At 40.1% G+C, this 13,724-nt stretch overlaps 1 protein-coding gene across 1 annotated transcript in view; it reads left to right on the top strand.

The window, feature by feature from the left end:
* The window catches only part of LOC148901620 (uncharacterized), a 31,822-nt gene extending 28,310 nt beyond the window's left edge, over window positions 1–3,512 (top strand). Inside the window, exons 4-6 of the mRNA XM_088989513.1 lie at window positions 124–229; window positions 319–550; window positions 2,174–3,512. Of these exons, the coding sequence (XP_088845639.1) occupies window positions 124–229; window positions 319–550; window positions 2,174–2,331 (496 nt within the window). The 3' untranslated portion in view covers window positions 2,332–3,512. The remainder of the gene's footprint in view (window positions 1–123; window positions 230–318; window positions 551–2,173) is intronic.
* The last annotated feature ends 10,212 nt before the right edge of the window (window positions 3,513–13,724 follow it).

Raw genomic sequence — 13,724 nt, forward strand, 5'->3', positions numbered from 1 at the left:
ATGAATGAATGAATGAATGAATGAATGAATGAATGAATGAATGAATGAATGATTGGAGGAGTGCTTCAAAGGCTGTGTGACTGACTGCTTGCTGACTGTCCTCTGATGGCGACTGTTCCGCAGGCTCCATCGTGATAATATGAATGGCATCCAGACAGCAGACACGCAGGCAGGAAAACCCACCCAACAGCTTGGATTAAAAGAAGAAACCCAGTTTGCCCTCACGGCTGTGAGTTAATGTGTTTGTGTTGGCTGTTTAAGTTAAGATAATGTGATAACCGCCAACTGGTTGTCACATTATGCGCTCCTTGCACACAGAATGACCCCGACTCGCCAATCATCCAATCGTCTGAGGATGTGGTGGACTTGTACAGCGCCGATGACGACTTGAAAGACCTCAGCCAGGGCAGTGACAATGAATCGGGCAGTAGCTCGGACAATCTCGGTGACTGGGCTCCTCGCTACAGGCCCCATCTTAGTCGCCATGGCAACAAACCAGCACTCAAAACCCAGCTGTTAGACGCAGAAAAGGTCAGCCCACAGGCCAGAGGTGAGAAAACCAAAGAGGACTGATGGTGAAAACAAACTGCCAATGGTCAGTTCTCTTTTTGGTACAAAATATTTCTTGATTAAAAGCAAAAGTGGTAAAAATGCGACAAAATGTATCATTAGTTGAGCATGTTGACCCTGCATAAAATGACAATCTTGTCAAATGCATCACTCTGAATCTTATTACAATTACAACATGTATCAATCCATGAATGCTTTTCAATACCACTTGACTGGTTGACTGTACATTGTAATCCATTCTCAGACTGTTCCAATACATTCATATGTAGATAAAAATGTTGTTTTGACAATGTTGTATGGAAAATCTAAAAGGAAACAAACATCAAACCAACACATTTCTAAAATGAGATTCAGGCGATAAGGTGTGATGGACATAATCGATTAGGTCTTAGAACGCATCCTTGTGGAGTTCCACAGTTTGCAACTTGGTTGCAGGCAGTTAAGTACTGCAAATAATTATGTTTCAGACCTTAGCCTTGTCTGTTTATTATTTTCCCGAATTCCAATCAGGTTATGACATTATGTAATTAAAAGAGCACAATGATGTGCTTATCCTTTTCATCCCGTAATCAAGTGAATACTCTGCATCGACAAGTTGTTTCATGTTCAAACTGATTATCGGACTAAATCGTTTAGGTCTTAGAACGCATCCTTGTGGAGTTCCACATTTTACAAATTTCCTGCAGGCAGTGAAAGACTGTAAATAATAATGTTTCAGACCTTAGCCTTATTTATTTATTTTTTCCTCAAATTTGGTTGTTCAAAAGTAAGGGTGCTCTGAGGAAATACCACCTTGTGAGCAACTGTGTGCTGTGGTCTGATGAATCCGCATTCCAATTTGATTTTGGAAATCATGGACGTGGTATGCTTCAGGCCAAAGAAGAACCATCCAGATTGTTGCTTGTGCAGAGTTCAAAAGATATAATTTGTGTGTGTAGAGGGTGTTGGTGCCCATGGCATGTGAAACCTGCACATGTGTGATGGCACCATTAATATTGAAAAAGTATGTATTTAATTTGGGGCGGGATATGCCATCCACACAATATCCTCTTCAGGGACATCTATGTTGATTTCGGCAAGAAATTCACGAGTCAGATAATGAATGAATGTGTTACAATAAGAGGCATAGTATCACACTGACCTGTCCTGTCGAATGTTGTAAGCATGTGGCTCATGCTGAAACAGAAAATCCAACAATGAGGACCTCAGACTGTTGAGTACAAAAGAAATTAGCAGAATTTGTGCCTGAAAATGCTTAATTGGTGTTGATAAAAGAATATGCAACACAGTGATTAACATGACTGTGTCCTAATGTATTAAATGCACTGAATTCAAAATATGTGAATATTTGAAAGTAAATCGATAAAAAATACAATGACCTTTTTTAATATTACATTGATGATAGGCTGAAAAGGATTTACATTTCATTCATGTTTTACACGTTGTCCCAACTTCATATCAAAATATTTGTACAGTAAACAGTGTTTTCATGTTTGTTGTTCCCCAACCTCACCTGCACAATTGCAGGTACGTACAGTATAATACTCAAACCAGCAGTGTCATTCTGACTTTTCTGAATTAACATCAACATTTTCCTTCCCAGACATCTCAACTCGTCAAAAAAAGAAATCCGAATGTGGAGGCAGAGTGGCCCAGCTCAGGAAAGCCTTTGGATCTGTTCCTTCTCATGGTTTCAGTCAACCTCTGTTGCCTGCAAAACCTGCTCATCTACTGACCAAAAGCACAGCACTGATCCATTAACATGCCGCTCGGCCTGCTGTGAAACAATTCTGTGGCCCCAAAGAGACTGATGAACTGAAACATGTCACAAGTACTCTGCAACGAGTAACGCCTGACTTAAGACATCTGTGGTCCAGCTCAGGCCACATGAAGACGGACCAGGACCCGGACTCGAATCCCAAAGTTGAATTGGGCATGGCGTAATGGAGGACACTTACTGGCCAAAACTTTGGGTACTTGTGAATCTGCATACGCCAATTCATGGACAATGCAAAGCTGGCCCCAAGTTTTGAAAGGTGCTTAAAAATTAAATTATTATTATTATTATTATTATTATTATTATTATTATTATTATTATTATTATTATAAGTAAATGTATAGGATACAGTTGCTGAAAAAATACATAATTGAAACTCCACAACACTTTCATTTGTTGTCAAGTGTACCAGTTAACACAGCCAGGATAAACCGTGAATGTCAAATATTTACAGACCAAACTGCACTGTGTCCCTTTAGGGGGAGTTCAGGAAAAAACAAAACCCACATCAAAACAAAAGTTATTGTAGCATGGCATGATCATGCAAGCATCGCCATTGATTGTGTATTCTATTAACTCATTCACTGCCACACATGCAAAAATGTGTGCACTCCAGTGCTAGGGTTTTTGTCATTGTCACTCAAATTCCAGGACCCACAGACTATTGAGTTTTAGGACTACATGAACATTCAATACAGACAGCGTTACAAAACCTTAGATCATCTTCTTTCATCAGAAAAAGAGTTTATTCCTAAATGATATGGGTCTAGACTCTAGAGTTATATGAGCTTGAAATGAGCCTGGCTGTCCAAAATACAATGCAATACATACATATGGGTTTCTATAGCGCTTTAACAACAGCTGAAGCTGGAACAAAGCGCTAACATGGAAAAAAGGGAAACGTTGCCCCCTCATGGAAAGGAAAAACATTGCTAGAGGCCATGGCCAGCACTTTATCAGCACCCAATCATGAAAAAAACAAAACCTGAACAAATTCAGGAATGGCCCTTTATGTCATATTTTCAATTCCTGAATAAAATCGTGAGTGGCAGTTAAAAGAGTTAAATGTTGCTTTTTCGTGTGTTCCACCAAATTGAACATGGATAGTGTAAATGATGGGGAGAAAATAATGTATTTGACTTTAATATAAACTCTACTGATGTGTGTGCGCGTGTGTGTTTGTTTGTTTGTTTGTTTGTTTGTTTGTTTGTTTGTTTGTTTGTTTGTTTGTTTGTTTGTTTGTTTGTTTGCTTGCTTGTTCGTTTGTTTGTTGTGGTGGGGGGCGGGGTTTCTGATAGCGCTAGTCAAGGAGGTTGTTGATAGTGGTCGGCTCTCACAACGATTATCTATTCAGCAAGAAAACAGCCCACCATAGATCAAACAGAGAGCACATAAAGCTGATTAGCATGTGGTTAAGACGCAGAGACAGAGGGCGAGACGCTCGAGGAGACGGAGCAAATGCCAGTTGGGTCACGGGGAAGCAACACGTCACAGCCGACTCATTAAAGCTCCTCAGCATTCCCTCACCACCTCCACCCCCTCAGGATTTGGCGTCTGTGCGAGTGGGTGCGTGTGTGGGTGCGTGTGTGGGTGCGTGTGTGGGCGCGCGCGTGTGTGTGTGCGGGTATATGTGCGTGTGTCCGTTTGTGTGTGTGTGTGTGTGTGTGTGTGTGTGTGTGTGTGTGTGTGTGTGTGTGTGTGTGTGTGTGTGTGTGTGTGTGTGTGTGTGTGAGAGAGAGAGTGCGTGTATCCGTCCGTCCCATATCTTGGATCATGTGACTTGACGCACGCACGCAGTGTGAAAAGGCCCACTATATTTAGCAGGGCAGTGTAGGGTTTCCCAGCCCGGCATTGTGGAGAGAGCGGTCAACTTTGCCGCATAAGAAAGTGAACGCATATCAAGTGTGAGAAGCAGGAGTTTGCAAGTGCTTAAGAAAATTGATGTCTTTCCTACCCAGAAGGAGAAATTGAGGCACTTCTCAAGTGTTACAATACAATACATCCTAATTTATATCACATGCTATACACCTCAGACCATTTCCATCCATAGTGAAGTAATTGTAGCAAAACATCATTATTATTTCTCAACAGCTGCTTAAAATGAAATACGATATACGCACACAAAGAGTAAAATGTTGTGTGATTCAAAATGTACAGTGATACCTCAGCTTACGAATGCTTTAGCTCACGAACTTTTCGCTTTACGAACATTAAATTCGCAAGAATATAATCTTGGCATACAAACTAGTTTTCGGCTGACAAACCAAACCACACAGCGCCACGGTGGCTAGCGGACTAGTTTTCCACACCCACTTTCTTTGAGTGCAGATGTGGTTTGTTATCGAGTGGAGTACTTTTGCGATTATCGGACCGAAAAAGACCCCACCATAGGCGAGTGTTAAGGCGAAGAGGACACAAAAGAAAATTACGGTCGAGCAGAAGGAGATCATCGAAAAACACGAACGAGGTGTGCATTTGGGTGACTTAGCGTCCCAGTACCAGTACGCGAGCGACCATTACTACGTGTGGCTAAAGGTGTTTCTGTGTTGTCTAAGCAACGGTCTCAGGAAATAGAAGACTTTGAAAAAACTTCTGTTGATTTGGATTAACTAAAAGCAGTTAGCAGGAGACATTGTGAGTCAGGGTATTATCGCCGATAAAGCACAGCAACTTCACTCGGATATCATTAAGAGGCAACTATATCAACGGCCATCACAAAGGTAGATAAAACAACTTTATTATGTAATACAGTTTATTTTTTTAATTACAATCCAATAGCACATTTATTTTACATAAAAGAAGGTATATTTTCTGTAGTTTTAAGGCTTATGTCGTAGAAAATTATGTTTATGGGGACCTGGGAACGGATTATACTAACTTTCGATGGTGTTTATGAGAAATAAATGTTTGGCAGACAAACGTTTTGCCTTACACACACTTTCTGGTAACCAATTAAGTTCGGAAGCTGAGATATCACTGTACTTTATGTTACACTGGTGGTTCTTAACATTGCTAGAGGGATGAAAAGGTTTCTTCAGCCATCATCTGTACTTCTTTGAAGGTGTCAGACATTTCGCTTCTTATCCAAGAAACTTTGTCAGCAAACTAAAGTCTTACTGGTAGTTTAGGCCCTATATATATATACAGTAAAGTCTTGTTATATCGATATCGGATATATCGATAGTCCCGGTTATATCGATACTATTTCTATGCACGCACGGAGAAAATTACATGCAAACAGGGTCGGATATATCGATAGTCCCGGTTATATCGATATTTTTTCAACTCCCTTGAATATCGATATAACGAGACTTTACTGTATATCCCTACTGTCTGTGTAATACTGATGAGGTGATACCGGTTGAAGTGGGGCAATCAGGCCAGTCGTTAGTCAGAACGACAGGAACTATCAGTGGAGCAGCTGCACGGAGTAGTCCTCTGCTCCCCCCAACCTGAGAGCAGGGACCTGTCATAGCAGAGTCCGGCAGCGCCATGTCTGGACAGTAGGGATATATATATATATATATATATATATATATACAATATACAATATATATATATATACAATACAATATACAATATATATATATATATATATATATATATATACAATACAATATACAATATACAATATATATATATATATATATATATATATATATATATATATATATATATATATATATATATATATATATATATATATATATATATATATATATAGGCCTAAACTACCAGTAAGACTTTAGTTTGCTGACGAAGTTTCTTGGATAGGAGGCGAAACGTCCAACACCTTCAAAGAAGTACAGATGATGGCTGAAGAAACCTTTTCATCGATGGACCACTCCTGTACGCCTGAGAGTTTACACAGACGGATTGCTAGAGGGACCGAACCCAATTAGTTCATATGCAGTATCACTGAATCTTCATTAGAGAAAAACAAAAATACTGTGTGATTTTTTTCACAAATTAAATACCTAAATAATGCATTCATTAAAAACAGAACAAAATATCAAGACATGGATTTTTTTTTTTTTTAATTGTGCTGTCACGACAGTCACGCGTTGAATGCTGATTTTTCCTCCAGCGCTGATAGGACAAGCTATATCATGTGATTGATGGCCAGGCGGGCATGTCATAACTAATTGGCATGTTGAGTCGAGTGTTTCTTAACTTCCATGGCAGAGGATCCATTGAACCCGAGATCAATTCAATTGAACCTAGGTTAAGAACCACCGTGTTATATTGTATTTAGCAACTTTACTTTTCTTCACTTTTCTTGAGTAACATTGCCATGCACATTAAAGCGGATAATTTGGGGTACAGATGTTCAGAAATACCAAAGAGTGAAGCTCTCAGTGTGCAGTGGAAATATTTTGTCTGGCAAATACGTTCAAACATACATTCTAATGCAGCTAAATTCTGAGTATTTTCAGACAGGTTTAAATACATTCAAATGTACTGACAAATATGGTCAAATGTACTCACAAGAAGGAATGCACTAATACAAAATCAGTACACGCCTGGTAGGACCTACAGAAGACCAAAACACTTACATCAAGATATCAAAACCTCCTGTTTCATTGTAAACGTGAATATTGTCCTTGTTGGATGTTGCTTACTTTATTGTATATGAAGTATCCATCCATCCATTTTGTAATCTCCTTATCCATTTGCGGGCATGCTGGAGCCTACCCCAGCAATCTTCGGGCAATAGGCAAGTACACCCTGAACTGGTTGCCAGCCAATTGCTAGGGACCATTCACCCTCACACTGAAGGAGTGTTGCATTAACATGCCATGCGTTTTTTTAAATGTGGGAGGAAACCAAACCACCCAGAGAAACCCCACGAAAGCACGGGGAGAACATGCAAACTCCCCACAAGAAGGCCGGTGCCAGATTTGAATCGACCACCTCTGCTCTGTGAGACCAATGTACTAACCAATTGACTATGGTGGAACCATTTCTAAATCAAAATCGGATTTTCAATGTTTACTTTTCATGAAATTATAATTAATTCTTATTTTTGTCACATTTAAGTTACAGTAAAGTCTCGTTATATCGATATTCAAGGGAGTCGGAAAAAATACCGATATAACCGGGACTATCGATATATCCGACCCTGTTTGCATGTAATTTTCTCCGTGCGTGCATAGAAATAGTATCGATATAACCGGGACTATCGATATATCCGATATCGATATAACGAGACTTTACTGTATTTCTGCGTTGCGTTTTCTGTCATTACCAGACAATGATGTCCATGTATATATATGTCAATCGATTCCTCCATCCATGCAATATCTGATCCGCTTATCCTCACGAGGGTCGCGGGCATGCTGCAGCTTCTCAGAGCAGTCTTCCAGTAATATGCAGTACAGATCCCATTAGATTAGCACAAGCAATCAGATTAGATGCTTACTACTTGTACTCTGCCAGTTAGTTTTGTTATGTTGCATGTCAATTAATTGCAGAGAAAAAAACACATTATATCGCTCTTTGTTCAAATGATCAAATGAATGGCATCAATGCAAACGGTAATGCTTGGCCTTCTGGATGCAAATTGTTTTGTTTTTTGAAATTGTGAGACCGAAACATGGAGAAACGCATCAAAAAGACAATGCTTCAGCCTTACCTGAATATGAAATATTAAATTGGCACAGATGCTTGAGTGCATCTTAGCATCAACCGTTTGTGCAAGGCGGATTTGACTGGGTTAAGGAAAATAAAAAAATAGACTTTAATCTATTGCTATTATTATCCAATGTTATTATTGTTACTGTATATCACAATTATAGATTACGCTGCATAAATAATGAGGTTAACTCAGGAATAAAATTATATTAGCTAAATTACAGGACTGATTCTGGATGGTTTTATTTTTTTATACTTATTCTATATTTTAGACACATATGATTTAAACAAAACAAAAAAATGTTCCAACTATTTTAAACAGGCTAAGACATCTTTTACATAACATGTTTGTGGCAAAAAACTAAAGTAATAAAGCACCCTTTACACACCTTATTTCTCCTATAGTTTAATTCGAATATATTGCACATTAAAACGCTTCATCAAAAATATATCTACATAAAAGTTAGAAGAAGAAAAAAAAACACAAGACTGGGAAAGAGGCGTGGTACCGGTCGCACATGACCGGTCGCCAACCATGTCTCGTGTCATCGTGTACCAAATATTTTTGTTTGATATATTAAAAAGCTACTAACATCTTTTTCTGCGCTCCCCGCGCCCCCCGGCCTCATTTCCCGACACACACACACTAAAAATACACAACAAAAACACCTAAATGTCTGCCCAGTAAACAATTCTGTTTAAACTATTGATATTTGTTCAAACAACGCCTCAAGATAGCTGATGACTCTCACACGATTTGCAAACCCATGACAAGTTAACGGGTCTGTGGTGGATTACAGAAGCAGTGCCGCTCTTTCTTTTCTGGAAATTGAACCAAAGAACCACTTTTTTGGGAGTAAAGCGGTTTAATTGAAATGCACATAAATTTTAAACTAAAGATTATTTTTCCAACCCACATTGCATGTTCATTAAAACGATCTGTTTTGATTTTAATAAAGGAGATTAAAATATAAATAAACAATATTCAGAGAAAAGAAAGTTGTAGCTAAACTAAAAAGCCTCACCACACTACTGAAGGAAAGAGGAATGTTTATTTCTTCATCATTGTGAGAGCTCTTGCTACCATTTTGTGAACAACAAAGTAAACAGATTTTATGTGCATTTACACATTTTACAGGAATTACCATGCACATACTATTGAAGAAAACTGTAATGCGAGTGCTGATTTATCACCCATGACTGGTGTATGTTCATTATAAATCCAGCAAAATTACAACTCAGTTCAAGGTTTATCAGTCTGTTAAAAAAGAAACGTTCTTGAGAGTGATGCAAATGGAGGAGCGAAGGCCGCTCCGAGCTAAATCCTCGGTGGTAACAATCGATTCCGCATCATGAGATGGCGTGACAAGAGGCCGTGATGAACTATCGCTGCAGGCAGGCAGACTTTATCAGCGTGCTTTGCTTAACTTCCTGGAGCCACGGTGGCTCCCCCCCCCCCCCCCTGCAACTAGCAGCAGACTAAAGATTAACAGGATTTTTTGCACACATTACCTCTGAGAGGGAGAACACCATCTGACCTTGCCTAAAATGGCGACCAAATGTGTGAAATTGTTTTGAAAGCATCAAGGAGACATGTTAAATTGTGGCAGGTTGTAACATTTTTAAGGCCATGAATGAGACACGTTTTCATCAAGGATCAAGAATGATGATGTCTTGCCATAACCTGCAAGCGAATGACATTGGAGATCTACTTTTGGGCTACCAACTGGAGGCATTGTACTGTACTTGTGTGGGGCGGGGAGGCTCACTTCCTGCATTACAAGGTATACATATCCGTGGCAGATGGACCAATCAACATACAAATACATTCATTCATTTGTTCATTCATCTTCCGAAACGCTTATTCCTCACTAGGGTCGTGGGAGTTGCTGGAGACTAACCCACCCGCCTTGGGGCAGTATGCTGGGGACACCCTGAACTAGTAGCCAGCCAGTCGTAGGGCACACAGAAACAAACAATCATACTCACACTCGGGTCAATTTGGAGTGTTCAATCAGTCTGCCATTAATGTTTTTGGAATGTGGGAGGAAACCAGAGGACCCGGAGAAAACCCAAACAGGCCCGGGGAGAACATGCAGGAAATTGAACCTACAACCTCTGCACTGTAAAGTCACCGTGCTAACCACTCGGCTATCGGGCCTTCTACAAATACGTATTTCAGTATGTTTGCGACCGCGTCGATATATTCTCAGAGCAAACAAGTATTTGCATCTTATCTGAAACTAACACTGTGAGACACATTATAAAGTAAATTTAGAGATTTGTCTAGAAAGACAAAGATTCAAGATGAAAGATAAAAGCATGCAAATATTAGGAAATATGTGGCATTGAGCTGTTTTGCAATTTCAGTGTTGCAGATGTTTGAGGTCTGGCTCAAGTGACTCCCAATTACGATTTGAATTAATATATTATATCAACAGCATAATACAGCACAGCACGTTAGCGAATGCTAATTGTCTGCAAAAAATGACAAAGATAGTTAAACTATAACAATGTCATGATTTGCAAGCTACTGGTGGTGGTGGACCCCAAAAATGCAGGGCGGAGGGGCGATCAGGATGTATTTAACAAATTGTAATAAATAAAGTCAGCAGGAACAAAATGTCAAACAACAAAGTCATCAGAACATCAAGGTCAAAAGTAGCAAACAAAACCATGAGTAAAACATGACATGGTGAAACAAACCTGACAAGGTGAAACAAACAATAACCCAATACTGAATGCTATGCCGGAAGTCCTTTAACTGCCACTAATTAAAATGTCACCCATTGGTCAAAAACTGAAACGTGACAATCAAAACTACTGCAGTTGGGTGGAGCCTCAATAAAAGTCAATATGTTGTAATTGCACCTTTGGGGTATGAATAACCACATCTTTCGAAATTACAGTGAGACCTTGGCTGACGAACTTAATTGGTTCCCAGACAGTGTGTAAGGTGAAAAGTGTTTATCCCCCCAAAATTCCCATAGGAAACCATTAAAATGAGAACAATCCGTTCCCAGGTCTCCATAAAATATAATTTTCAACTAAATAAGCCTTAAAACTACACACAACCTACCTTATTCTATGTATAATAAATGTGCTATTGTATTGTAATGAAAGAAATACACTGCACAGTATAATAAAGTCATTTTATTTACATTTGTGATGGTCATTGATGGCTCTTAATTGACACCTGTTGCTTTCTGACTTGTAAGATCTTACGAAACTGAGGCATCACATTATCATTCATCATGTTGATGATTCTTATAGCCTTTTCTGAATGGAACTGTTCAATAAAAGCCTGCACATCAACTGTTGAATGGCCTGCCTCTGCTTGTCCTCTTGAAGGCAAATCAAATTCTCTGTGTTGATGACCTCATTACGGTCAGCAACAAGCTCCTCATTCACTTCGACTTCCGTAGGTGCTGGCAGAGATTTTATGACAACAAAAGGCGCGAGTCCGATGATTCCAATAAAATGCGATAAAAGAAGGCGGGCGGGGCGAATAAAATGGCACACTCGCGTCGAACAATCACCTCGTGCAAAGCAAACTTTTGGAGCACAGGCAAACTTTTGGAGCACAAGACATAGCGATGCACTTTCGTCGTAATCGTGTCACTGGTGAGGTGACAGTGACTCGTTGAAATGAAATTAAATTGAAGTGTCGCGAGCGGCAGCCACGCCCAAGCTGTCAACTCGCGCGTGACAATTTAGCGTGACTATTGACACACTGTTCCGGTGTGTGTGAAAACACTAGCTCTGATTGGCTTACCATGACACATGACTCCACCCTTTAGCCAATCACAATCACTTCTATCGCATCTTGACAGGGGGGTGCGTTCAAGTGTAGCAACACAAAAACGTTGGCAAGTGTTTGTCACCGCTCATTCAGTTAGACAATGCTTTCCAAACAGCCTCAAGTCTTAAGAAGTCGTGCGCTATTCTTGGATGACAAATAAACAGAGCAGAGTTAGACGTATACGGCTGGTAGTTTCTTCAATTTATTTATAGTAACGCACCACATTTGAACTGAGGCTGAACACGAGCCTGTGGTGTTTAATTTCCGGTCCCACAATAGTAAAATTATCAGCACAAAGCTTCAAGTAGGCGATCGACGTGTGCATTCAATGAGAAGGGGTATGGAAAGTAGCGCCGGCTGGAGCGCGTTTCGGTGGTGTGCGTCCGCCGAAGATCACTTTCGCAAGAACCGAAGGTCGTGTGCTTGATCGACCGGCCGTGGTGGGTGTGTATTACGAAAATAGTGCTTATTATAAGGCTTAATTTTCATAAATTTGACGCTCGTATGATGAAAAGTTCGTATTATAAGGCGTTCGTAAGTTGAAGTCTCACTGTATTAAGAACACAACTGAACCACATGTATGGAATAAATAACATAGTTGTTTTCATCTATTGAATGTAGCTTCATTTAAGTTTTAAAATACATATCAAATGAATTATTTAAAAAGACCACACAGTCCTTCTCATTTTTCTCCCTAAATTCCCTTAATACACACAAACACACACACACGCGCGCACACACACACACACACACACACACACACACACACACACACACACACATGCACACTATCACTGTATTACTGTATCGCTGTCCAAAAACTGTTGCTGATTCGTGATGATTGTTGTTCAACCTTTGGGAACTAACATTGGCTGTCCTAAAATTTATGTTGGAGTTTTTAGATATTAACAGGAGCTTCCTTTTGGTGTTACCAAGTAAACACTTTATTGAATGACTGCTTTATGATAACTTAATTAGTAATGTTGTGTCCAGATCTGTCTGCACAGATTCCATCCCACTCTATGCATTTTTCTTCGACACCATCTAGGACAAACATCGGTAGATACAGTTAAAAGGAAGAGTTGCATTTAAAGTGAAAAGGATGCCTGGGGAAATGTACTTCCTGTGGACATTCCACACTCACCAAAGTAGCAGGATGACCCAAAAGCTATTTGATGTTGCAACCAAGGACGCTATGACCACTCAACTTAGAAATGTAGTTAAACTAGTAATGCAGCTACTTGTGACACCACTACAGTGATAGCATCTCTCTATGTCAGTGGCCGGTCTCTGGTCGTCTCTTGAAAGTAGAACTAAAAACTTGACCGCGTCCAGCCAATCACAACAAAGAAAAATCTCATGGTGATGAGTTATTGTTTCCCATGCGAGAATGCCCACTGTGGGACAGAAGGACACAATTGAAAAAGACATTATTTAGAAATAGGCACTCGAAAAAAATATTGTAATGTATGTACATGTACTTTAATTTCACTCTTGGTAAGTAGGCACTCCCCCTAGAAAATTATTGATTCATTTTCAGCTCCTTATTGTTCTCACGGGCGACCCGGTAGCCGAGTGGTTAGGACACTGGTTTCACAGTGCAGAGGTCGCCGGTTCGCGTCCCGGTCCGGCCTCCCTGTGTGGAGTTTGCATGTTCTCCCCGGACCCGCGTGGGTTTTCTCCGGGTCCTCCGGTTTCCTCCCACACTCCAAAAACATGCATGGCAGGCAGATTGACCACTCCAAATTGTCCCTAGGTGTGAGTGTGAGAGTGACTGTTGTATGTCTTTATGTGCCCTGCGATTGGCTGGCAACCAATTCAGGGTGTCCTCCGCCTCGTGCACGAAGACAGCTGAGATAGGCTCCAGCAACCCCCGCAACCCTAATGAGGAATAAGCGGTACGGAAAATGAGATGAGATATTGTTCTCACAAGGGGTCTCA

This window comes from Hippocampus bargibanti, linkage group LG02, assembly GCF_051943395.1.
Source record: "Hippocampus bargibanti isolate YZ-2025 linkage group LG02, ASM5194339v1, whole genome shotgun sequence".
Lineage (NCBI taxonomy): Eukaryota > Metazoa > Chordata > Actinopteri > Syngnathiformes > Syngnathidae > Hippocampus > Hippocampus bargibanti.